Source organism: Malus sylvestris, chromosome 15 (genome assembly GCF_916048215.2).
Source record: "Malus sylvestris chromosome 15, drMalSylv7.2, whole genome shotgun sequence".
In the NCBI taxonomy this organism is placed as follows: domain Eukaryota; kingdom Viridiplantae; phylum Streptophyta; class Magnoliopsida; order Rosales; family Rosaceae; genus Malus; species Malus sylvestris.
In genome coordinates, this window is record NC_062274.1 from 52,257,713 (window position 1) to 52,285,344 (window position 27,632).

The window sequence follows — 27,632 nt, forward strand, 5'->3', positions numbered from 1 at the left end:
ACTTAGAAGTTTCGTGATTACGAGATCATTCTCCCACAATATTTCCTAATGTCATTTGTACTAAATCATTCACTTGTACTCACTAAATAAGAGATTGAACCTATGTACTTGTGTAAACCCTTCACAATTAATGAGAACTCTTCTATTCCGTGGACGTAGCCAATCTGGGTGAACCACGTACATCTTGTGTTTGCTTTCCTATCTCTATCCATTTATATACTTATCCACACTAATGACCGGAGCAATCTAGCGAAGATCACAAAAAGCGATCGTTTTCGCTACCTAGGATCTATCTTGCAAGAGAATGGAGAATTAGATGGAGATCTCAACCATAGAATACGAGCTGGATGGAAAGAGTGCATCCGGCGTGTTGTGTGACCGTCGTAGGCCACTGAAGCTCAAGGGAAAATTTTATAGGACGGCAATAAGGCTAGCGATGTTGTATGGCACAGAATGTTGGGTGGTGAAGCATCAACACGTACACAAAATGGGTGTAGCGGAGATGAGGATGCTTCGTGGGATGTGTGGGCACACGAGAAAGGATAAGATTGGGAATGAGGATATCCGAGGTAAAGTAGGAGTAGCCGAAATTGTAGGAAAGATGAGAGAAAATCGGCTCCGGTGATTTTGGACATGTGCAAAGAAGGCCGACTGACGCTCCGGTTTGAAGATGTGACTACGGGACAGAGGTTCAGGGCCGAAGGGGTAGAGGAAGACCTAGGACAACTTTGGAAGAGACTCTAAGAAAAGACTTAGAGTACTTGGATCTAACGGAGGACATGACACAAAACCGAGCGCAATGGCGTTCTAGGATTCATATAGCCGACCCCACTTAGTGGGAAAATGCTTTGTTGTTGTTGTTGTAAGGTTTCTTGTCAAAGTTATAAAAAGAAATGTAATTCCACCTGGATGCATACCAACAAAGGAGAAAAAAGAATGCTGAGAGCTTTAAAAGTTATCTCAGTGTTTTTAAGAAAACTGAAGAGAACTTAAACCCTCTTGGCCAACATATAAATACAAGTCAGGAGCCTCTCACCAATCCCCAGCATCGACGGTCATTTTTGCGACACGATTCCCACACCCGATGCTCCTTGTGCGTAGAGTCCTGCCGCCGCCCGCTGTATCAATTTCATCGTACCATCTTACATTGGTTGTTCGCTCCTAAGAACATGATATCAAGCTTTCGCTGCATTACTTGTCTGAAGAGTCATTTTTATGTTCATTGATGCCAACTCAGCAGCTAAATATCTGAAGACATAAGGCATTGCAACTGTCTCCATCCCTTTACTTGTGTTACAAGCATGGCAGCTGACCTTCTTGGGAGCTCTTACAGGGGGAATTCCTGAAACCGCACGCACAACCCGTTTTGGTTGGACGAATGAGGACGTTAGGATGCTTCCACATATGAAGCCTGTCATGCAACAGATATGCTGCCCCGTGCGCAAGCATGGAGTCCCTCTCCATTTCGCCAAAACGTATACCACCACCTCACTTTCGTCCCGTGATAGGCTGGCGAGTGATCTGGTCTACCGTTCCAGTGGAGCGTACCTGCACGCCAAATCGAGTACCACATGTAAGGCAACTGATGATAAAAATTGGGACACTGAGAAAATCTTGAAAGCTCGTGTAGTTATAAAACTTGAAATTGGTCGAATCTTTACCTGAAATTTGTCTGAAACCATATGTCGTAGTTGTTGATAATAAACAGGGCCAATAAAGTGAGTTCTGTGCCATAATCCCCGCTGTACAGAACCTCTACACCATGGTAGTTAAACCTCTTAACCTTCAACAATTCGCCAAGTTCATCAACAAGGGTTTTGGATTTTGGTCCAGTCTCTCCATTAGCGTTCTTTGAACTAGCAAATGGTGTTGCGTCAACATAATGTCCATGTAAGCTACCACCCTGTGACAAGAAATGTTCAAGGTTAAGGGGTTTAACTACAGGAGTGTACAGGTAGTGCAATTTTTCAGCAACTGTTAACAACATACAGTAAAAATTAAATTGTTTAGGTTCAAGTACCTTTGCAGCAACCGATTCCAACAGCATAGCTATCGTCATTCTAGAAGGAAATTTATCACCAATGATAGGGTTTCTAGTGTGTCGAAAGCGTATGTTTGCCTGCACAAGAACGGTATAATGTTATGGCATATAATAAGTTATGGGATAAACATTTTAACAATGATTGACCCAGAGTTATGATGATAACTAGAGATATTCAACGAAACATTAGGAAAAGTAATGAACAAATCTCCCATGTTATTAAGTCATAAATACGGAGCATCTGCAGAATTGCAGATACATTAATCCCAAAGTAAGTATACCTATGGGAAACATGGCTATTAGCAATCATTAAACCCAAGATTTAATGTAGTCCCTAGAGACAAATTCTTTCCTCATTTGGTCACACAAAATTGATAGAAATTAATAGAGAAGTGAGGGGGACAAAAACCTTAAACTAAATCTTTTTCTGTGCAATCGCAAACCAAATAAGGTAAACGTAGATGAGCTTAAAGTTGACTCTCATTTCTCCATTGGCAAGCAAAACATGGTCCATAAAGACAATACAAAATAGGTACAAGCAATCATCAAGCACAGTTATCAATTAGCTATATATTGCGATTCGATATATTCAGACTTTTCAAATCCAGTCTCCGAGATCCAAAATTAGGAACCAAAGTAAATGTTGTCCACTTACCTTTTGAAGGAGCTTCTTCCCATCAATAGCAACATAGTCAACTATAACGGGTTCTGTACCTTTCCGTTTGATGGCTCTGGGCTTATGGAGTGTGGCATTGGTAAAGCTATAGTATTCTTCATATGGTTTTATTGTCTGAAATGCAACAGAGAATAAAGTTGAGTACAGAATTGCAACCACATATGTACTATATATACATTTATATTGTATGAGATTTTAGGCTTCAACTCTCGGGTTTTGAACTCTGTAAAACCCAAAAGTAATGACCTAAAATCTAAGCAATAAACAGGTGCCAGGGAAAAACTTGCACTTCCAGTCCGTCAACTGGCCAGAGGCTGCATTAGGACACCAATCATTAAGTCAGTCGACTGGCCAGAAGCTTGCATCTTGGACAAATCTCACATCAACAGTTGCACTGCCATGATCCTAACTTTCTGTGTTCAACATAATGCAGGAGAATATAGAGCACAAACTAAAATCCAGAAATGAATGCTAACCTGACCAACATAAGGAAGACCATCTGAATCAATCAAAGGATTTTTATCGACGTTACTTTTCTTAAAAAATGTTGGGGTGTTATCCGACCTCTTCTTTTGATCAGACGAGTCTATTGTTTCTGTCTGCCAAAACACATCATTTGGTAAGCAAGAGTATTTAGGTCCAAGAAGAAAACCATATGCATTAGTAAAGACATTGATTTGGTATACAAAAGCATAAAAGAATAAAAGAAAAATAAAATTCCTGAAATTTCTGTTAAAGCTTTCAACATACACAATAAGAAACAAGAATAAATTCATGTATACAAAACGCATTTGGCCAAATGAATACAAGATTTTCTAATAGATTCCATCAAGAACAAAATCTCCATCACTTTGTTCGGCCCTGCAGGATGATTATTTAGAAATTTTTGTGTGGACTCCAATTTAGTAATATGAATAAACTACTAAGCTGCATGGATTTTTAAGGTGCACATTCTTATAATTTGTAATATGCCCTTGAGGCTCAAACTCATATTTCTCGAAACGAGCTATACAGGAATGTGAAAAAAAAATTTAGCGGTAGGATTCCAAAAAATTTATACAAGATGGAACTTCTGTTGAACAATAACCAAGGACAGACAGGAGGGTAAAACAGAAAAGACCCTGACACTGATACATATTTCATGGGCTCTGATTATGATCTGACCAGGGTGTAAGATTAGCGACCACACTGAGCATTCCAGTTGGATGAATTTCTTCATGAGTTGCTGGGAAACCATCTTTCCTTCCACCATCTCGACCATCAGGACATCTTATTTCCATGAAAACCTAATAGCACATGGAGAAACCAGATAGTCATACTTTTAGGGTCTGATCATAATAAGCACCTGACTATCAAAGCAGAAAAATGATAAACGATAATTCTTATCATGGCAGAAAACATAATGTGGGTAAAAAAATTATTAAAAGAAAAACCATATTTACCTGTTCAAGGGGTCCAATAAGTTCAATATTCTGACCTCCAACGGAAGGAATTGAAATGTTCTTTACTGGCCGAACAAATCTAGAAGGGATAGTGAAAAGGTACAGACCAGGATATGCCCCACTCATGCTTAAGAGCAGTTTCATCGCCCAGTGAACAGTAACTATCTTTTGCATCTCTACTCTACACTGAATAGCTTTGACAATAGGCAATAAAATATTAGTATTTTTTAAATTTATAAAATAATACAAAATAATTTAATTTGTAATTTCGGATAAGATTTTTAATCGTTCTCATTGTGCCACGTGTCATTATCCAAAAAGACAATTATTGGTGATGGATTTCGATAAGATTTTTATTCAATGTTGTCGTGCCACGTGTTGTTACCTTTTCAGAATCGTTGAGGATAGATTTCCGATAATATTTTTAACCAATCACGTCGTACCACGTGTCATAATCTGTTTACAATATTTGAGGATAGATTTCGATCAAATTTTTAATGAATGACGGCATGCAACGTGGCATTATCTACAACCTAATCATTTCTGAATCCTCCATATAATCCACCATCCATCCTCAGAAATCTCACACCAATTTTCTGAAGATCTCTATCATTATTCATAGTTCCTTCTTCATCAAAATCAAAATCTGTATCATTATTCATAGTTTATGCTTCCTTCTTACAATGTCTTCTTCTTCAAGAATGATGTGGGAAATCGATCAACAAGAGGAATAATTGTTTAACCAATCATAATGAATGTTCAATATCCAAGTGGCCCAAAATGAGAGGGACGAGGATAAGGAGCGTAGAAGGAGAGATGACGAAGCAAGAATGGGCAAAGCCTCACATTCCCATCAAGTCATCCAAGCTGTGGGTCAGATCTGCAGGCCCAACCATTCCGGAAACCTTGATAGAAGCAGACAACGACAAGGTATGAAACTCTTGGATGATTATTTTGTCCGTAATAGTGCATTGCCTGATACATACTTTAGACGTCGTTTTAGAATGGAACGACATTTGTTCAACAAAATCATGATTGCAACCATGATTCTTACTTTGTGCAAAAGAATGATGCTTTTGGTGATATGAGTCTTATTCCTGAGCAAAAAATTACTGTTGCCTTGCGGATGCTTACATATGGAGTATCTACAGACCAAGTGGATGAGATAGCGAGGATGGGGAAATCAAATATTCTTAAGTCCCTGATGAGGTGTTGTGGAGCAATCGAATCTATCTACACCGTAGAGTACCTCCGGAGACCTACTAACATGGATTTACAAAGGCTTATGAAAAAGGGCGAGATGTGAGGTTTTCCTGGGATGATTAGAAGCATCGACTGTATGCACTGGACCTGGAAAAACTGTCCAAGTGCATGCCAAGACGTTTATAGGGACAGAAAAGGAGCAAAAAGTGTCATTTTGGAGGCAGTGGCATATTTTGATACATGGATTTGGCACACATTTTCCGGGGTTCTAAGAGCTCAAAATGACCACAATGTCCTTGCCCAATCCCGAGTGTTCAACTATGTCCTGCAAGGATAGGCACCAAAAGTCACGTACTAGGTCAACGGACATAAGTACGATGGGCCATACTACCTAGCAGACGACATTTATCCAATATGGTCATCGTTTTTCAAAACAGTGCCCTGTCAGCGAAGTACAAAGGCAAAACACTTTGCAAGCTATCAAGAGGGGTGCAGGAAGGATGTGGAGCGTTGTTTTGGTATCCTCCAAGCTCAATGACTGATTGTTAGGGGTGCTGCCAAAATGTTTGATGTAGAGTCGCTTCGATCCATCATGATGACGTGCATCATTCTTCACAACATGATTGTGAAAGATGAGTACGATTATGATGTCGTTGATGAATATGAGCAAGACACGATGAACAATTCCAGAACACAAATATATTGTGCTCATGACGCCACCGAAGAACCTGTGCAACACGAGCCATTAGAAAGGGATGGACGTTACAATGAAAGGCTCATTCAACGATATATTGCACTTCAAAGGCCATATATGCACAATGTCCGGCAAATTGACTTGATAGAGCACCAGTGGGAATTGAAACAAGCTCAAGATACTTAAGTTCATTTAGTGTGTTTGTTTTTATTTGATGTGTCTATTTAATTTCATTTGGTGTGTTTTTTTTTAGTTCATTTAGTGAGTTTTTTATTATTTGTTGTGTTTTTTTTAGTTCATTTAGTGAGTTTTTTAATATTTGGTATGTTTATGTAATTTTATTTGGTGTGTTTATGTCATTTGAATAAAGATTCTCTTAGTATAAATAAATTTAATCTCACTTTAAATTAAGTACTAAATTCAATAAATTGGAAACAACATATAGTACTTTATTCAATAAATAATAAATTACAACCCAAAGTGATTAGAAAATTATGGGCTCCGATTATAAAAAGTACTCTATTCATCATCACTTAACCAATTTGTGGTGCTAGGATTATCTTCTCTTGTTGTGCTAGGACCATTTCCTCTTGCTTGCCTCCTTTGCACCACGTCCGTTTTCTCCGACTTCCAAAAATATTTAGAATTTGAAGACTTTCCTTCTAAAGTTGTGTTCATAATGTCACGATCTCGTTGAGCCATTCTTTCTTCTCTAAACTGTTCTATTTCTTGCCTAAGTAGCTCTTTTTCTCTCTCATTAGCTTGAAATGCTCTCTCAACAGCTGCAACTTTTACCTCTTCTCTAGCCTTATCAGCCTCAAATTTCGCTATTTCCAGCGCCAAAGTCAATTCACCTTGGTGAGGACGTTCTTCCATATACTTTGCATAATCATTCTTGGAAGCACTCCCTTTACTCTTTGAAGTGTTCTTACCTTGAGGCCTAATTGGATAATGGGTTGACCCCGACGCTTGTTCAGGGGGGCGTTTCAAGCACTTCTTCTGCGTCATCTTCATGAACATGCAAGGCATGATCGGGTGTAGAGTGTAGAGGGGTACTGTTCATGAAAACTTCTGGATCGACAGACACAACTCTGAATTTAGGACAATCTTTGACAATATTCCAACATTCCCACTGGTTGAATGATTTGTTTTTGCTTTCGGTTTTGGCATTATACCAAGCTTGTACTTGAAATTCCTACACAATGCGGGAGAATAAATAATTATAATGAAAGTAGGTAACAAATAAATAATACAAACAAATAATTACAATGAAAGTAGGTAACAAATACTAATACAAACAAATAATTATAATCAAAGTAGCTAACAAATAAATAATACAAACCAATATTTGTTTATATTTGTATTATTTATTTGTTAGCTACTTTGATTATAATTATTTGTTAGTATTATTTATTTGTTACCTACTTTGATTATAATTATTTGTTTGTATTATTTATTGTTACCTACTTTCATTATACTTATTTCTTCTCCCGCACTGTATAAGAATTTCAAGCACAAGCTTGGTATAATGCCAAAACCAAAAGCAAAAACAAATCATTCAACCAGTGGGAATGTTAGAATATTGTCAAAGATTGCCCTAAATTTAGAATTGTGCTTGTCGGTCCAGAAGTTTTCATGAAAAACACCTCTCTACACTCTACACCCGATCATGCCTCTCATGTTCACGAAGATGACACAGAAGAAGTGCCCGAAACACCCCCCTGAACAAGCGTCGGGGTCGACTCGTTATCCAATTAGACCTCAAGGTAAGAACGATTCAAAGAGAAAAGGGAGTGCTTCCAAGAATGATTATGCAAAGTTTATGGAAGAACTTGCTCGCCAAGGTGAATTGACTTTGGCACCGGAAATGGCGAAATTTGAGGTTGATAAGGCTAGAGAAGGCTAGAGAGGAGGCAAAAGCTGCAGCTATTGAGAGAGCATTTCAAGCTAATGAGAGAGAAAGAGAGTTACTTAGGCAAGAAAGGGAACAAGTTAGAGAAGAAAGAATGGCTCAACGAGATCGTGACATTATGAACACGCCTTTAGAAAGGAAGTCTCCAAATTCTAAATATTTTTGGAAGTCGGAGAAAGCGGACGTGGTGCGACGAAGGAGGCGTGCAAGAGAAGCGAGAGCAAGAGGAGATGGTCTTAGCACGACAAAAGAAGATCATCCTTGCACCACAAATTGGTTAAGTGATGATGAATAGAGTACTTTTTGTAATCGGAGCCCATAATTTTCCAATCACTTTGGGTTGTAATTTATTATTTATTGAATAGAGTACTGTATGTTGTTTCCAATTTATTGAATTTAGTACTTTATTTAAAGTGAGAGTAAATTTATTTATACTAAGAGAATCTTTATTCAAATGACATAAACACACCAAATAAAATTACATAAACATACCAAATAATAAAATACTCACTAAATGAACCAAAAAAAACACACCAAATAAAATTACATAAACATACCAAATAATAAAAAACTCACTAAATGAACTAAAAAAAACACACCAAATAAAATTAAATAAACACACCAAATAAAAACAAACACACTAAATGAACTTAAGTATCTTAAGCTTGTTTCAATTCTCACTGGTGCTCTATCAAGTCAATTTGCCGGGCATTGTGCATATATGGCATTTGAAGTGCAGTATATCGTTGAATGAGCCTTTCATTGTAACGTCCATCCCTTTTTAATGGCTTGTGTTGCACGGGTTCTTCGGTGGTATCATGAGCACAATATATTTGTGTTCTGGAATTGTTCATCGTGTCTGGCTCATATTCATCAACGGCATCATAATGGTACTCATCTTCCACAATCATGTTGTGAAGAATGATGCACGTCATCATGATGGATCAAAGCGACTCTACATCAAACATTCTGGCAGCACCCCTGATAATCGGCCATCGAGCTTGGAGGATACCAAAACAATGCTCCACATCCTTTCTGCACCCCTCTTGACAGCTTGCAAAGTGTTTTTCTTTTGCACTTCGCGGAAGTGGCACTGTTTTGACAAACGATGGCCACCTTGGGTAAATGTTGTCTGCTAGGTAGTATGGCCCGTCGTATTTATGTTCGTTAACCTAGTACGTGACTTTTGATGCTTAACCTTGCAGGACATCGTTGAACACTTGGGATTGGGCAAGGACATTGTGGTCATTTTGAGCTCCCGGAATCTCGAAAAATGTGTGCAAAATCCATGTTTCAAAAGATGCCACTGCCTCCAAAATGATACTTTTTGCTCATTTTCTGTTCCCATAAGCGCCTTGCCATGCACTTGGACAGTTTTTCCAGGTCCAGTGCATACAGTCGATGCTTTCAATCATCTTAGGAAAATCTCACATCTTGCCCTTCTTCAGAAGCCTTTGCAAGTCCATGTCAGTAGGTATCCGGATGTATTATGCGGTGTAGATAGATTCGATTGCTCCGCAAAACCTCATCAGGGACTTAAGAATGGTTGATTTTCCCATCCTCACTATCTCATCCACTTAGTCTGCAGATGCTCCATATGCAAAGCATCTGCAAGGCAGCAGTAATTTTTTGCTCAGGAATGAGACCCATAGCACCAAAAGCATCATTCTTTTACACAAAGTAAGAATCATGGTTGCAAACAACAATCATGATTTTGTTGAACAAATGTCGTTCCATTCTAAAACAACGTTTAAAGTACGTATCAGGGAATTCACTATTACGGACAAAATAATTGTCCAAGAGTTCCATACCTCGTCGTTGCCTGTTTCTATCAAGGTTTTCGGAACAGCTAGGCCTGTAAATCTGATCTTCTTGGTCTTACCAACGACTTTCTTTAAGAAGTTGCATAAAGTTTTGTTGAATGCTTCTGCGAGGTCATTGGTTGGGGCATGATACATGAAAGACTTGTGCTGCTTGAACTTGTATTTCTTACAGAGCTCGTCCATGAGTCTATTAGAGAACTGTTTTCCATTGTCTGTGATGATGTAGCAAGGCACACCATATTGGTGGATGATATGCTCATTTATGAAACGGGCAATAGTTTCCTTCTGAAGTAATTTGTTGCAGCTAGGATGTAAGCTTCTCCTGCAGATGACTTTGGTGAAATTGGTCCTATGACGTCCAATTCCTATGCATCGAACGACCATGAAGCAACTGTAGGGTGTAATGGCTTAGGTGGTTGATGTATGAAGTTGGCATGGAATTGGCAGGGTTGACACATTTTGGCGTGTTCTAGGCAATCCTTCACCATGCTTGGCCAGTAATAACCCATTCTTTTGAGCTGGAAATGTAGCTTTGGTTCAGACTGATGCGCCCCGCATACACTTGAGTGTGCTTTTTCCATGGCTTGATTGGCTTCTTCCTCACCTAGGCATCTCAGAAGTACTCATTCAAAAAAACGTCGGTAGAGTGTTCCTTTGTAGTAGAGGAAGCGAGGTGCTCGTCGACGTATTTCGGAGCGGTGTCTAGGATCATCTAGAAGCTTTCCATGCTCCAAGTAGTCGATCAGCGGTTGTCTCCACTCTTCAGCGTCGACTGGAAGTACTGAGATGACATTTGTATCATCCAGTAGCATTTCAGTGAAGAGCGGGATCATTTATCTTTGGCAGACTAGCACGTCTGCAGCTTCATCTTCTCCTAGTGCCATACTCGAAGCTAGGTCAGCGAGAGCATCGACCATTTGATTTTCTTTTCTTGGCACATGTTCCAGTGTCATGGCCTCGAACTTTTGTAGCAGTTGAGTTGCCAGCCGGAAGTATGGGACGAGATCATTCTTTCTTAATTCATATTAAGTCAAAAGTTAATTGATTATGAGCTTGAAGTCGCCATATACTTATAGGGTTGTGATTTCCATGTTGATCGTCATTTGGAGTCCGATGATCAGTGCTTGGTACTCAGCGACGTTGTTAGAGCATAGCTTGATTAGTTGGAAGGAATAGGGTAGTACTTGTCTTTGTGGCGACATGAATACTACTCCTGCCCCCGCTCCGTCATTTCGTGCGGATCCATTGAAAAACATTGTCCATGTCGGGAAGATATCGATGTAGAATACCTCCTCGTTAGGCAAGTCATATGAGATTTCCAATCGGCTGAGATTGGATGTTCGGCAAGGAAGTTTGCTAGCGCTTGTCCTTTGAAGGCTTTAGCTGGGACGTAGATGATCTCGTATTGGTTGAGAAGCAATGCCCATTTAGCTAGACGTCCTGCCAAAACTGGTTTGGACATGACGTATTTGACTGGGTCAGCTTTAGTAACCAAGTGGATGGTGTAAACATGCATGTAATGTCTGAGCTTCTGAATGGCAAACACCAAGGCAAGACACATCTTTTATATCGCGGAGTAGTTCAACTCAGCGCTGGTGAGAGCTCGACTGAGGTAGTAAAGTGCTTATCCTTTCTAGGATTCATTTTCTTGTGCCAAGAGTGTTCCAACTGAACTTTCCTGAGTGACGATGTACAATATGAGCGACTTCTCGGGCATAGGCGCCCCCAGGACAGGTGGACTTGATAAATACCTTTTTATGCTTTCAAGCATCCAACCTTCCAAATTTCCATGAATCCCGAAAGATTGAGAAAGCTCTCTTTGTTCTTCGTCAAATCCTTAGAGAAACATTCATCAAGATCAAGCTCCGAAGGCCCTTGAAGATCCGTCCATCAAGATCAAGCCCAACGGCCCTTGAAGAAATCCACGTAACTGTTCATCAAGATCAAGCACAACGGCCCTTGAAGAAATCCACACAACTATTCATCAAGATCAAGCGCCGAAGGCCCATGAAGATTCGTTCACCCTCGTTCATCAAGATCAAGCACAATGGCCCTTGAAGAAATCCACACAACTTTCATCAAGATCAAGCCCCAAAGGCCCTTGAAGATCTGTTCATCCTAAGATCAAGCCCTGATGGCCCTTTGGATCAACAACATCAACAAATATGCACTAATGTTCATCCCTAGATCAAAGCCCAACAACTCTTTGGATCAACAACCCATCCATAAATTTACACCTTACGAAGATAGAATAAGATGATCAAATTGTAAAAGAGATTGTAACCCCAAAATTAATACAAAATATTATTTTGTACACGTGTTCTTGTTTCATTCATCGCAGGAAAATTCGTGATTACAAATTTGGCACGGCCAGTAGGACCATCTCTACCTTTCATCTCTATCTTCAAATCCACAAAAGGCACAAATGACGTTGAGGAAGGTTCAAGCTGTTCCCGTAACCAACGCGGAGAACAAGAACTTCCTCGCCGCAAGTGGTGGCACTTTGGGCATCACAACTCGAAGCCAGGCAAGAGCTTTTTCCGCCGTCTTTTCCACCCCTGCATCAACTCTGCCAACGGAACAAGAGCACTCGAGGCACGAGCCCCTGATCACCCTAGCCTCGCTAAGTGCGCCGAGGAAGGAAAGCCCGAGAAGGTACTCCGAGTCCTTGCTCTTCGATGCCGATTTGAGTAGCAGCTCAACCATGCAAGTCATGACCATTGGGACGACTTCAATCGAGGAGCAACTAACTCAAATGAAGGAAGCCATTGCAAGGCTCACAAGGACCGCGAAGGAGAAAGACTTGCAAATCGTCGCACTCGTAAACCAACATAGGTACAAAAACATCTTAAGGGAACTGGAGCAGAAGACATACCCTTTTTCGGATCTGACATGGCCGCAATGCTAGATGACTTGTTAGAGAATAAGGTCATCGAGTTGCTTGAATGTAAGCGTCCGGAAGAGATGAATCGTGTTAACAATCCCAGGTACTGCAAGTACCATCGTATCGTAAGTCATCCCGTTGGCAAGTGCTTCATCCTCAAGGAACTCATCATGAAGCTGGCACAACAAGGGCGAATCGAACTTGACCTAGAAGACACAACCGCAACGCACACTACTACGATTGTGTTTGGATCATTTGATCTCGTGCCTCTTCAAGTGATGCATGACCATTCCCGTCAATGCTCAAATCACACGTCACCTTTTACACAACCATCACTAGGGCAAGCAACCAAGAACACCTACTAACGATGATGAAGGATGGACCTTGGTGACCGCTAAAAAGACAAGGAAGCCAATACTGCAAGCCACAAAGCTGAAGGTGGAGTAAGGGAGAAAGCACCGCTGTCATAACAATAGGAAGCCCAAAAGAAACATAAAAGTTGCTAAGCCAACATACGTTGGGAGATATAACCCGATTAGTGTTGTAATAAAGAGACACAAAATCCGAACAATCCTCTTTAACCACCCGACTAGGGCGAGCGTGCTTTCTCAATGTACCTTAGATAGTTTTTTGGACCAAATCGCAAGAAATGGCACTCGGCAGATAATGCTGGGCAGTGAGAGCAATTCATAATTTTGATCTCTGGTTATGACTCATTCTTTCTCCCTGTTTTCCTTAGGCGTGAGATCAAAGGATCCAAACACAATCATAGTAGTGTGCGTCGTGGCCGTGTCTTCTAGGTCGAGTTCAGTTCCCCCTTGTTGTGCCAGCTTCATGATGAGTTCCTTGAGGATGAAGCACTTGCTGACGGGATGACTTATGCTACGATGGTACTTGCAGTGCTTGGGATCGTTAACGCAATTCATCTCTTCGGGATGCTTGCATTCAAGCAGCTCGATGACCTTTTTCTTTAACAGGTCGTTTAGCATTGCGGCCATGTAAGAGTTCGAAAAAGGGTACGTCTTCTGCTTTAGTTCCCTCAAGGTGTTTTTGTACCTATCTTAGGTGTGAGAAGGCTTACCTCTATTTATCTCCTTTGCTTTGTTCTTAGAGGAGATTTTGATGGGTACAGATGAGGTTTTGGTAGGGATAGTGTTGATGGTAAAAGTTTCCTTGGCGGGCTTCTTCCCATGATTGTCCACCTTCGAAGAAAACACCTTGTCCTTCTTGAAGTTAGTGATTGGCTCTTTTTTTCCATGATAGGCGATGCTCAACTCCATGTCGTGGGAACGGGTGGTTAACTTTTTGAAGGTCCGCGGTTTGATGCCTTGAAGGATGTAGTGTAATCCTCATTACATGCCTTGGATGCACATCTCGATTGAGGAGATCTTCGATAGTCTGTCTTTGCAGTCGAGGCTTAAAGTGCGCCACCGGTTGATGTAGTCAACGACTGGCTCGTCATTCCATTACTTCGACTTGTAAGCTCTAGCATGCTTACAGTGCGGCGGGTGCTGTAGAAGCGGTTCAAGAACTCTTGCTCCAATTGCTCCCAGCTGCTAATGGACTCAGGCTCTAGGTCCGTGTACCAGTCGAACGCATTCCTCTTCAGAGAGCAAACAAACTGCTTTGCGAGGTAGTCTCTTTCAGTCCTTGCGTTGTTACAAGTTTTGACCAAATAGGCGACGTGTTACTTTGGGTTTCCTTTTCCGTCAAACTGCAAGAACTTTGGCAGATGATAACCCCTCAGCATACGCAAGCTATCAATCCTCTTGGTATATGGCTTTGAGTACAACAGTACATCCCGCGAAGTGCCTCCACCTTGTGTTTTGACGGTGTTGGCAATCATGTCCTGGGGTTGCTGGATGGAAAAAGAGCCTATGAGTGCCGTTGCTTGGTCTGGCTTCTCCTCGACTTTTTCTATCGGAGGCTCCTCATCGTCCTCGTCTTCTTTCTAATGGATCAACCTTTGGGTCGACTTTCACGTTGTGATGTGCCTCCAGTTGGTTGACGAGTGCGGCAATTTGCAAGTCTTTCTTCTCTGCGGTCCTTGTGAGCCTTGCAATCGCTTCCTTCATTTGAGCCAACTGCTCATCGATTTAAGTCGTCCCGATGGTCATAATTTGCATGGCTGAGCTGCTGCTTGAGTCAGCATCAGAGAGCAAGGACTCGGAGTACCTTCTCGGGTTTTCCTCCCTCGGCGCACTTAGTGAGGCCAGGGTGATCACAGGCTCGTGCCTTGGGTGATATTGTTCATTCGGTAGAGTTGATGCAGGGGTGGAAGACACGACTGAAATAGCTCTTACCTTGCTTTGAGTTGTGACGTCTGAAGTGCCACCATTTTCAGCGAGGAAGTTCTTGTTCTTCGCATTGGTTGCGGGAATAGATTGAACCTTTCTTGACGCCATTTGTGCCCTTTTGCGGATTTGAAGATAAAGATGAGAGGTAGAGATGGTTCCACTGGGCGTGCCAAATTTGTAAACACGAATTTTCCTGCGATGAATGAAACAAGAACACGTGTACAAAATAATATTTTGTATTAATTTTGGGATTACAATCTCTTTTACGATTTGATCCTCTGATTCTATCTTTGTAAGGTGTAGATTTGTGGATGGGTTGTTAATCCAAAGGGTTGTCGGGGCTTGATCTAAGGATGAACAGTGGTGCATATTTGTTGATGTTGTTGTTCCAAAGGGCTGTCGGAGCTTGATCTTAGGATGAACGAATCTTCAAGGGCTTTTAGGGCTTGATCTTGATGAACAGTTGGGTGGATTTCTTCGAGGGCCGTTGGGGTTGATCTTGATGAACGAGGATGAACAGATCGTCAAGGGCATTCGAGGCTTGATCTTAATGAACAGTTGTGTGGATTTCTTCAAGGGTTGTTGGACTTGATCTTGATCAACGAGGATGAACGGATCTTCAAGGGACTTCGAGGCTTGATCTTGATGAACGATGAACGGATCTTCAAGGGCATTCGGGCTTGATCTTGATGAACAGTTGTGTGGATTTCTTCAAGGGCCTTCGGGATTTGATCTTGATGAACATTTCTCTAAGGATTTGATGAAGAACGAAGAGAGCTTTCTCAATCTTTCAGGATTCTTGGGAATTTGGGAGGTTGCATGCTTGAAAGTTTTAGAGTTTCAAAGCTTCAAGGATTTGGGGCGGGAAAATTTCAACGGTTCGGTTCAGTGTGGTTTCGCTTAAATTTGTTACTAAAATCGTAGGTTCGGTTTATGATGGTTTTGGTTCGGTTCATGCCGGTTTACGGTTCATGCCGGTTTACGGTTCTAACCAAAATTATATATATGTTTTTTCTAATTTTCTACTTCTAATACCAAACACATATTTCAACCACAAATTCAAGTAAATTTGAGTTTCCACTACTAGATCTACAAGATTTGTGACCGGAAGATAGAGTTTGTGCATATAAATATAAATCAAAATATAGAAAAGCTTATATCAAGACCAAAGTGTAGATTTTAAACAAAAACTAAAATGTACATAATGCATAATATACTGGAAAAGAAAGGAGAAAATAATGTAGAGGGAGAAAAGTGATAAAACAACAAAGGAGGGGGAGAAAGTGAAGAAAAATATTAGGCTTATGCACATGGTCTTCTTGGAAAAATGTCTTGTTTATATAAAAATAATAATAAAACAATAATTTATATTAAAAGCGGTTCGATCTGGTTCCTCCGGATCTTAATATTTCGAAACCAGAACCGGAACCGTTTGAAACGGTTCGGTTTGATTTTTGTTCCAGTTTTAACTTTTTTGGTCAACACGGTTTTTTACGGTTTTTTTTGTCACGGTTCGATTCGATTCGATTCGATTTTCCGGTTTGGCGGTTTTTATGCCCACCCCTAGTTGAAGGTTATCCATGAAGAAAAGATATCCCTACTTGTTTGTACCATACTTGACCAATCCCGAAACTACTGAGCATCGGTCAACATTATACCGTCAAGGACCCAGAAGAGCTTCCCTTCAACCAGGAGGCTAATCACAATGCAACACGTGTCGACATCAGAAGCCAATCACAGCGCGACACGTGTCAACATCAGAAGCCAATCACAACACGACACGTGTCAATGTCAGAACAAAACTAGAAACTCTCTTCTATAAATAGGGATCATTCTCCCACAATAATCTCTAATGTCATTTTGTACTAAACTATTCGCTTGGTTGCTTCGGTCACTAGTGAGGCTAAGTATGTAAATGAATAGAGACAGAGAAGCAAACACAAGATATACGTGGTTCACCCAGATTGGCTACGTCCACGGAGTAGAGGAGTTCTCATTCATTATGAAGGGTTTACACAAATACATAGGTTCAAGCTTTCCTTTTGTGAGTTTTAGTGAATAGTTTAGTACAAAATGACATTAGAGATTATTGTGGGAAAATGATCCTTATTTATAGAAGAGAGTTTCTAGTTTTGTTCTAACATTGACACGTGTCGTGTTGTGATTGGTTTCTGATGTTGACACGTGTCACGCTGTGATTGGCTTCTGATGTCGACACGTGTCACATTGTGATTGGCCTCTTGGTTGAAGGGAAGCTCTTCTGGGTCCTTGACGGTATAACGTTGACCGGTGCTCAGTAGTTTCGGGATTGGTCAAGTATGGTACAAACAGTGCTCCCCTAAGTTCCCGAGTGAGGGAAGCTCCTCGGTTGGGGACCTGAAAAATCCAAGTCACTGAGTGGTTCTGAGACTTCCGAGTATCAAGGTGCAGTAGCATATGGTGGGAGTCCCCCAAGTCTTCAGGCGAGGAGAGTTGCCGAATGAGGTGTCTTGCTTGCTACTAATTTGTCAAAGTAACGAAGCCTTGTTTTGATGTCACACCTTCATATATGCCTTATCCAAAAATATTTCAAGCTGGTTTTAGCTTTGCGAGGGCCCAAAATTTTTGTGTAGCCCAAAACTGCTCATTTGTTTTCAAGCCCACGAAAAGAGGGGATCCAGTGCATTTGTTCATTTTTTATTTGGTTGGCAAGCCCAAAGAGGAGAAGAGGTCTGTGCCCACTCCCCTTTATTTATTTTATTTTATTTTTTTTGTGAAGCCTAATGCTTTCTTGCTTCATGTCGGGAGGTAGAGAAATAATAACAATGAGACTCAAAGTTTCATCCCTTTGCCTGTGTCTTCTTCCCCATTTCCCTGGATTGTTCTCAATATGGCACTGTTCATTTATTCCTTTTGTCCGTCACTTTTTGTGGCCTTTAGCTTTTCTTTTGCTTTGCCTTTTCCTTTCTTTGCTGGAAAGGTTTTCATTTCCACTAAAAATCTGAATTATTCCAAAGCCATGTTGCAGGAAATGTGGGTGTTGGAGCCAAGGAAGTGAAGGAGGGAGTTAACGTAGAGGGAGCGGTAGCTCTTCAATATAACACCATTCTTTGTAGCTCAAATCGCAAGGTTGTCTTCATGAAAATTGTTCCTTAGCTTGTGAACTACAACATATCCAAATTTGAGATCCATCGGAGTAGTACAACTCCAGATATTCAGGTATGATGAGTGACTGTTCATCATTTTTCTGTTAACCCGTCAGACTTATTGTGAGCTTCGAAACTTCATGTTCTCTTGTTCAGATCAACATACTTTCTTCATCGAAGTTTTTCCTCACCTAGATCCAGGTTGAGGGTGAGTTGTTTGTCGTTCTCACTCTACATGTAGTTCTGGATTCGGTATGTTGCTTGCTCAAGCTCAACCGGGACAACTGCTTCTGTACCAAAAGCAAGTGAGAATGGAGTTTCTCCTGTGGAAGTCCGATATGAAGTGCGGTATGACCAAAGAACTTGGGGTACGAATTTTGGCCAACAACCTTTAGCTTTGTCCAAGCTAGTTTTCAGAGTGCGCTTGATTATTTTGTTAACGGCCTCAACTTGTCCATTAAACTGGGGATGGGCTGGAGAGGCAAAACATAAGTTGATGTTGAACTTAGAGCAGAACATCCTGAACTTCTTGTTGTTGAACTGTCGCTCATTGTCCGTGACTATCGCATTGGGAATGCCGAATCTGCAGAGGATGTTCTTCCATACGAAGTCTTGTATTTTTTCCTCAGTAATGGTTGCCAAGGGTTCTACTTCAACCCACTTTGTGAAGTAGTCAACTGCAACGATTGCATAGCGGACCTTGCCCTTCCCTGCAGGCATTGGGCCGATCAAATCAAGTCCCCATTGGGCGAAGGGCCAAGGGCTGATCAAATCAAGTCCCCATCTATCAAATTTCTGCAACTCATGCTCTTCCTCAGTGGAGCTGAATTTTGGACATCTTATAGTTCTTGAGCAGATGAACAACTTTCACGAAGGAAATGTTTCTATTTGAGTGACGGAAGTTAGAGTGTTGAAGCTTCAAACATGACGGTCAGATTTCTGCAAGCTTCAAAGCTGCTGCGGTGTTTCGAAGATCTGGAGATATTCAACCGTTAGTTTGTTCTGAATTTTTGATATGTTAAGGAAGAGATGATGAGGCACAACTTCGATGAAGAAAGTATGTTGATCTGAACAAGAGAAAATGAAGTTTCGAAGCTCACAATAAGTTTGACGGGTTAACAGAAAAATGATGAACAGCTACTCATCATACCTGACTTTCTGAATTTTTACTGCTCCGACGGATCTCAAATTTGGATATGTTGTAGTTCACAAGGTGAGGAAAAACTTCAATGAAGAAAGTATGTTGATCTAAACAAGAGAACATGATGTTTCGAAGCTCATAATCAGTCTGACGGGTTAACAGAAAAATGATGAATAGTCACTCATCATACCTGAGTATCTGGAGTTGTACTACTCCGATGGATCTCAAATTTGGATATGTTGTATTTCACAAGCTAAGGAACAATTTTCATGAAGACAACCTTGCGATTTGAGCTACAAAGAATGGTGTTATATTGTAGAGCTACCGCTCCCTCTACGTTAACTCCCTCCTTCACTTCCTTGGCTCCAACACCCATATTTCCTTCAACATGGCTTTGGAATAATCCAGATTTTTAGTGGAAATGAAAACCTTTCCAACAAAGAAAGGAAAAGGCAAAGCAAAAGAAAAGCTAAAGGCCACAAAAAGTGACGGACAAAACGAATAAATGAACAGTGCCATATTGAGAACAGTCCAGGGAAATGGGGAAGAAAACACAGGCAAAGGGATGAGACTTTGAGTCTTATTGTTATTATTTCTCTACCTCCCGACATGAAGCAAGAAAGCATTGGGCTTCACAAAAAAAAAAAATACAATAAATAAAGGGGAGTAGGCACATACCTCTTCTCCTCTTTGGGCTTGCCAACCAAATAAAAAATGAACAAAGGCACTGGATCCCCTCTTTTCGTGGGCTTGAAAACAAATGAGCAGTTTTGGGCTACACAAAAATTTTGGGACCTCGCAAAGCTAAAACCAGCTTGAAATATTTTTGGATAAGGCATATATGAAGGTGTGACATTAAAACAAGGCTTCGTTACTTTGACAAATTAGTAGCAAGCAAGACACCTCATTCGGCAACTCTCCTCGCCTGAAGACTTGGGGGACTCCCACCATATGCTATTGCACCTTGATACTCGGAAGTCTCACAACCACTCAGTGACTTGGATTTTTCAAGTCTCCAACCGAGAAGTTTTCCTCACTCGGGAAATTAAGGGAACACTACCTCAAACTACATACTTCACTCACAAAGCTTCAACAATACAAGTTTCAACAAAAGAAAAAATTCAGAGAACTTTCTGAAGAAGGCTTTGGTGTATTTAACATAATACGTTGAAATGAAGCAAAACTTATTTATTAATATTTTCGATAAGCTACAAATATGTACATATACATGAGTCAAAATAAACAAACAAGAAGGAGCCTTCACAAAGGTTGCTTAGGGGAAGTCTCAGCATTCGGTAGAGCCCCAGAAGGAGAAAGCACCGGAGGGTGGTTATCCGGAGCCTCAGTACTGGACAGAACCCCAGAAGGAGGAGGTATTGGAGGTTGATCATTTGGAGCTTCATTATGCGGTACAGCCCCAGAAGACGAAGGCAATAAATGCCTTTGGAACAAACCTACAAACCTTTGATGATCAAGTAAAGCCTGACCATCAGATTCCTGCATCTGGTCAAGCTTCATCTTCATATTTGTAGCATAGTCATGCGCGAGCCTGTGCAACTATTTATTCTCATGCTTGAGCCCTCTAATCTCCTGTTTGAGACTTATCACTTCAGCCGCCAATGATTCAACTTGGCGGGTTCTAGCAAATAGGCGTTGGGCCATATTAGACACAGAACCTGCACATTGAACACTGAGAGCCAGAGAATCCTTAACAGCCAACTCATCAGACCGTTTGGAAAGTAGTCTGTTATCTTTGGGAGTGAGAATGTTCCTGGCCACCACCGTAGCGGTCATATCATTCTTCATCACGGAGTCCCCAACGGTAAGAGGACCAGTAGGGGATAAGAAAGAGGGGCGCCATATGTTGTCTTGAGAAGGCATCCATGCCTCATCACCAAAGTTCAAGTCAAAACGACGGTCGGATGGGCCAGACATTCTCAGAAATGATGAAGGAGAATGAGGTGCAATAAATCTCTGAAGTAAGGGGAAAATTCCTATAAGCAATAACTCTCTGAATGTACTTCTTACACACAATTGGTGCCCTTATAAAACGAAAGGCAACAGGGTCGTTGGTTCAAAAATCAAAGAATCATTACTCTCCGGATTCCGAAGAGGCACCACTCTCTACACTCAACATCAACTCCTCGGGTACCACATATAACTTTGCCAAAGATCTCTGACAAAGTTTAGGCATGAGAATTTCGAAGTTCCAGCTACCCTACTATTACCCACAAGGGTAAAGGAACAGCACCACTGCTTGACAACTGGAAAGTCCCTATGTGTGTCGACCTCCGTGTTCCGTGGCAAGACAGACTGGCAAGAACGTCCAACCTTTACTCACATTCGAGAAAAGACTTCCAACATAAATACTTTCTCAAAAACCGAAATGGCGCCGCTCTTCGAATCTCGAGAGCCAGACTCCCAACATACTTTCTTAAAAACCGAAGCGGCACCATTTTCCGAATCTCAAGAGCCAGATCCCCGATGGGATTGCTTGTTCGAAAACCGAAGAGGCACAACTCTCAGAACTTCGAGAGCCAGATTTCCTTAGATAAAGCTTGTCTGTAATCTTCACACGCAACATCAGCTTTCCAGATACCACATACCACTTTTTCAAAGTGCGCTGACAAAGTTAAAACACGTGAAGCTGGCAGCTCCCACTACATTGCTGTGACCAAGAAGGATAAAGGAATAGCATTACTACTTGCTATTGGGAAATCCCTATATATGTCGATCTCCCTCCTCCACAGACAGGCAAACCTGCAAAAATGCTCAACTCTTTCTCGCATTTGAGAATGCACTCTCAACATAACCTCTCGAAATACTCAGCTTTATTTCCCCCCGATAATACTTCAGCAAATAAGCCACACCAAGAACAAGAGTATCTCATATCACCAGGGTAAAAAACAAGAGTATCCCATATCATGATTTCTCCATGTCCTTGTCTTTGTCCTTGTCCACACCTGCAGGACAAGGAGAAAGAGAGCAGTCAGTCGGAACCTGAAATCAAACCTCCAATCTGGAACTGACTGCCTGGGACCTTTGCCTGGTTGCTTACTTAGCATTGCTCTCGAGTACTCATCCTCAACTGCTATCAAGGTCATGAATTCCTCCGGCAAATACCTCATGACAGTTGATCAGATATTGGCTCTTTACACTGAAGCTGCCAAGCGTGGATGAGTCACTATGAATGAATGTTCTGAATGACCATTTAAATGCAAAGGTTGCACACCACTTCTGCCATGCAAAAGATTGAAGCAGAAGGTTCAACGATGAGCTGAAACAGATCACTACAGCACGACACCTTTCCATACCACATTCACAATTCTGTTAACAGCAAGAGTATCCCATATCATCAGGGTTGATCATACTCTAGATTTGATGGACTTGTTTTGACCCTCAAATTCTTGAGTCGACTCACTAAGGCGTCGTGAACTGCACGTGCCGATTCACCACTCTTGAATCAAATCCTTAAAGATCAAGCTACCAACGGTCCTTGAAGATATCACAAGCCCGATTCAAGATCAAGTGTCCACCACCCTGAATCAAATCCAGTTCAAGAATAAACCTGTGGAAAGTTACTTCTTCAAAAGCAAAAGTATTTCATATCATCTCTTCTCATTTTTCTTCCCTTTATCCTTCATGCTGCCTGCAAGATAGGGAGAATGAGAACAATCAGCCGGAACTCGAAATCACATATCTGATCTAGGACTGATTGCTTGGAGCTCTAATTGCTTACCTTGTCTGCCACCTCTTTCGACAGATCTCTTAGCTCGGCGACTTGGGGGACTCCTACTACATGGTTTGTATCGCGTTTGACCAAGCCTAAAACTACAAGTAAGCTTCAAGTGAAAATGATACATTACCTTGTGCATCTCCACCGGTTAAAGACACCACCCCTGAATGGAGGAAGCGTACTTCCAGAGAAGATGCCACATCTACCTATGAGAAAGATAAGGCAAGTGAAGACGATACCACACCTCGGTACTTAGAAGTTTCGTGATTACTCAGCGGCTTGGATCTTGCAAGTCCCCAACCGAGGAGCTTCCCTCACTCGGGAACTTAAGGGAGCACTGTTTGTACCATACTTGACCAATCCCGAAACTACTGAGTACCGGTCAACGTTATACCGTCAAGGACCCAGAAGAGCTTCCCTTCAACCAGGAGGCCAATCACAATGCGACACGTGTCGACATCAGAAGCCAATCACAGCGCGACACGTGTCAATGTCAGAACAAAACTAGAAACTCTCTTCTATAAATAGGGATCATTCTCCCACAATAATCTCTAATGTCATTTTGTACTAAACTATTCACTAGAACTCACAAAAGGAGAGCTTGAACCTATGTATTTGTGTAAACCCTTCACAATGAATGAGAACTCCTCTACTCCGTGGACGTAGCCAATCTGGGTGAACCACGTATATCTTGTGTTTGCTTCTCTGTCTCTATTCATTTACATACTTATCCTCACTAGTGACCGAAACAACCAAGCGAAGGTCACAAAACCTGACACTTTCTGTTGTACCAAAGTCCTCACTGATTTTGTGCATCAACACTACTAATCCCCCCAAAAAAAATAGGACTAAAAGGGACAACTTTTGTTCATGAGTAACCTCATCGTGGACAAAATAAGGAAATTATCATCTATTTCTTCCTCCAAAATGCCTTCAATGTAGTGAATAGTGCTACCCAAACCAATCCTTTTTAACAATCGAGGCCTTAGAGTTTTATTTTGTTATCAAGGTATTTTAGAGTTTTACTTTACCTTTAGTTAGAAGTTCAATTATTATTATGCTTCGCCAAAAGTTGTATTGTATATTTGTCTTATAATTCTTTAGAATCCATGGAAAAAATAGTTTCTGTAATCCAAACCATATTACGGAGGTCCCCAAATATAAGGGAAAAACAAATGCATCCCGGAAAAAAATTAAATTAAAAAGAATGGCACAACATGTACTTACTACAAGTGTTAGTCATATGATTCAACAAGCCACATGGTTCTCCATCAGGTGTATGCACAGGGCAATTTCCGCACACTTGTGGTGCGCAGTCCAGCGAATGATGCCCCTCGATGAACAGCACGAAAATGAGATAAGAAACGTAAATAGTTAAGCCTCTCTGACTGAACCGTCAAGCCTGCCCTCTAAAAATATATGTAAAGCACATAAAAATCATAAGCAAGCATCCAAATAATTATAAAGATAGCCTACTTGTAAACTTGAATATCACATATGAGATAAGATTCATATATAAAGAAGCGGCCACGTTCTGGGCAAGTTTCGCTTGTGAATAGCAAACCTCTTCCTACAAAATTTATGACATGAAAAAGTTCAAGCATAACCAATAAGCCATACCTGCTGCAAATCTAGACCAGATTGGGGTATTAAGTCTTCCAGTTTCCAACATATTTTCAACAGCTAAACTGATCTGCTTTGCAGGATTTTTATCCATAAGCTTCTTTACTCTAGCTACTGCATTATCAGGATGGAAGTGTCAATACATGAGAGAAAAAGAATGCAAGTATCTGATTAGGGCCACAGCTAAAAAGAGAGGGGACAAGAGGAATAATTCAATGATTTAATTTAAAAAATTAATACCGTTGCCAAACTCATAGTCCTTGTTTTTGTTGATCTCATCTTCAATAAGCTTTTTCGTCCTTTGCAACCACTCTTCTAGTTTTTCCTAGAAACCATGATAAACACTACGTGAACACAACGCTGAACTCAAATGCGTAGAAATTGTACTCTACGATAATCAGATAAGGGAATTAAAATATAAGTTAATTTGCTCCGAAATGAATGTTTATTGGGATAATGGTGCTAGAAAACCTACCCTCCAGTTGAAAGAAAACACAAAGGAGACAAACCAAGAAGGGCTTTACAACATCAAACAGCTACGGAAGAAATTGTTCATAGAAATGTGATATTCACTATTTCTGTACCATGTAGTTGTATTCATTCACTATGCAATAAGAGGTTAGGGTAACATATTCTCAGTTATGTTCCATAGCCATGAACACCAAATATCAGTAAGATCCAAACAAAAGCATGAATCTCTATCTCACAATTGAGTAAAAACAAGTGGTCAACAACTTAAGGATATCAAATGACTGAATAGACCCCTTTGAAGTTTTGGTCATGGCTCAGTTGCAAGTTAATTAGCAGGGAATACATTAGCCTTAGCCACGAAAATATTTCTATTCTACAACCAACCGCTGCATTATTACATGCTATATTTACAGATGCTGTTCAGAGACATACTACTCTTCTAAGTAAATACTTATCCTGGCACCCTAGACAAGCTTTAGAACATAAAATTCTTCAGGCATTACTGTTATATGCAGAATAGCAGAAAACCTTGACACTGTGGTGCACTTACTAGACATCAAAACATTTTTGTTTTCCACAAGAGTTACCATTATACAAACTTCCACACACACACACACACACAAAGTAATCTATTAAAAACAGAAGTTCAACTTTCTAGTTTCTACCTTGAGATATATTGTAATCAAGTGACCAGGGAGTAGGACTTCATGATTTTGCAAGGAATCTGGGTTGTCTGGCACAGAAGTCTGATCCACAAGTGAAAACAGTTTCTGCACCATAAATCTAAAGACGCACAAAGTGTGAGAAATGATGCACAACACTCCCACACAGGAAATTTTCATTTGCGCCCAAGAGTGAAATTAGAATACATATACACATGTAATTATATATATTTAGAGAGAGAGAGAGAGAGAGAGAGAGAGAGAGAGAGAGAGAGAGATAGCAGCTAACATGAGCAGATTGAATTTGTCATGAGCCTTATTAAGGTGGACCAATAAGTAATTCATTATAACAGCATCCCCCACCTACATATGAGAACAGTCAGATATAAGCAGCCGAACAACCCACCCTATTGGTAAAGTAGCTTTCTTTCCCCAACTCCGTTGAAGGACCAAAACGAGTCAAAGTTGGTAGAACAGGACTTACAACTGAAGGTCTTTCATTCTCCAATCCACCCATAAGAGGTTGGAAGTGCTCTCCTAATAACGATAGAAGGAATCAATACAAATGGTTACTATTTTAGTCAGATTTGAAAGACCATGATAAGCAACAGTAAGTACCAATGTGCTCTAGACATTCATGACGAGTGAAAAGTTTGAAGTCTCTCACTTCATCCAGAATAATTTGTGCCCTCTCACCCACTAGCTGAGTGCCAACAGCCCCTTTTCCTTTCTCATAGTTCTCGACATAGCAACATGTCAAACACTCATAAATTTCACGATCAGTGGTATCAATGAGAGCCTGTTAAGCATGTTGGGCGAAGTTAGCATAATCATATATATTACAACATGACAACTACATCTACAACGGAAAAAGGTCAAAAAAATATAAAGTAGGCGGTAGGCCACAAACAGAATAATACAGTAAAGGAACAGATGATGAGAACACAACACAGATCAGGCCCAAAAGCTATTATGGATTCCTAATGTTTATTGTGCATGTGCACGTGATAACTGATGAGATTCTGCACGCATGCGGTGATGTGTGTGGCTTTAGCGCTCTTTTCAAGGTATAAGCTGGAAAGTATTTTTGGCAGGAAGGCTTATGGCTGCCACAAGTCACTTTCTGATATGGCATCATGGTGTCAGCTTTTCTGTATTCCAATTCCACCAGTGGCCGACCATTTTCTCCACGTATTAACGGTCCTCTGATTCTTTGGATTTATTGTTTGACAAAAATTGGCTATATTACATGCTTGCTAGAATTGTGGTCTATTTGGAGACTTATACTGCACTTGTTTTGGGGGCATCTATCGTGATAATATTTGAGGACCTCATGACTCATAGCTAGGAGAACTAGCAGAGACACACCACTACATGCCAACTTGCCAGATTGCTTGGAGTAGGTGTAACTTGGAAAGAGACGGAGCACATTCGGTCAAAGTTAGCAACTACTACAATTATAGCTTGAGGACTTGCATTATTTTAAGCGGGCGGGATTGTTAGGACCCTTTGGGCCACCATGGGTTACTAGTATTTATTAGGCCCATTGCTAATGCTAAGCCCACTAAGACTACTTAATCCTAGCTATTCTTTTGTGTATTTAAACTACTATGTTCATCTAAAGTGGATATGAATGAAAAGAATTGTTATTTTATTTCTTTTGAAAGAAGTACGATATTGCACAAATGTGAAGGCATCGTACAAACACGAGGATAGGGTGCTAATAGTGGGCCTCGATAAAAACCTTGTCGGGACTTTCAACCCGATTCAAGGGAAAAAGAGCATCCCGACCTTTAACTAGTAATAATATCCTCAAAAAGTAAATCAGAAATTACATCAGGTGGTTCTTCAAACCAAGAAATAGGACTAGCTAAAGTGAAACCCAATCTTGTGAGCCGATTT

The 27,632-nt window shown here is 40.7% G+C and overlaps 1 protein-coding gene across 10 annotated transcripts; it reads right to left on the reverse strand.

Moving 5' to 3' along the window:
• Nucleotides 1-881: 881 nt before the first annotated feature.
• Nucleotides 882-26,660, reverse strand: LOC126602020 (DNA-directed RNA polymerase I subunit 2-like). 10 transcript variants are annotated; one of them, XR_007615936.1, is made up of 10 exons: nt 26,349-26,660; nt 26,215-26,267; nt 26,020-26,093; nt 25,734-25,851; nt 24,838-24,922; nt 24,595-24,711; nt 24,202-24,383; nt 3,882-4,003; nt 3,194-3,316; nt 2,838-3,031 (listed from the first exon to the last, which is right to left on the reverse strand). XR_007615936.1 is itself a non-coding variant. In XM_050268836.1 (8 exons), the coding sequence occupies exons 3-8, from the start codon at nt 3,976-3,978 to the stop codon at nt 1,527-1,529; spliced, it is 483 nt and encodes a 160-aa protein (XP_050124793.1). In that variant the 5' UTR covers nt 3,979-4,003; nt 4,160-4,353; nt 24,202-24,345; the 3' UTR covers nt 882-1,526. The 10 variants fall into 10 exon arrangements, 3 of the variants coding, with proteins under 3 accessions (XP_050124793.1, XP_050124792.1, XP_050124794.1); XR_007615939.1 differs by lacking the exon at nt 3,882-4,003; XR_007615937.1 differs by lacking the exons at nt 2,838-3,031; nt 3,194-3,316 and adding an exon at nt 4,160-4,353 and having other exon boundaries at nt 3,652-4,003; nt 26,349-26,658.
• Nucleotides 26,661-27,632: the final 972 nt, after the last annotated feature.

Coding starts and splice junctions, on each gene's coding strand:
- LOC126602020 (XM_050268835.1), bottom strand. CDS start 3,978: ATGGTCGAGATGGTGGAAGGAAAGATGGTTTCCCAGCAACTCATGAAG. Junction 3,313..3,881: donor GTCGCTAATCTTACACCCTG/GTCAGATCATAA, acceptor TTTGGCAGACAG/AAACAATAGACTCGTCTGAT. Junction 2,120..2,696: donor GGAAGAAGCTCCTTCAAAAG/GTAAGTGGACAA, acceptor GTTCTTGTGCAG/GCAAACATACGCTTTCGACA.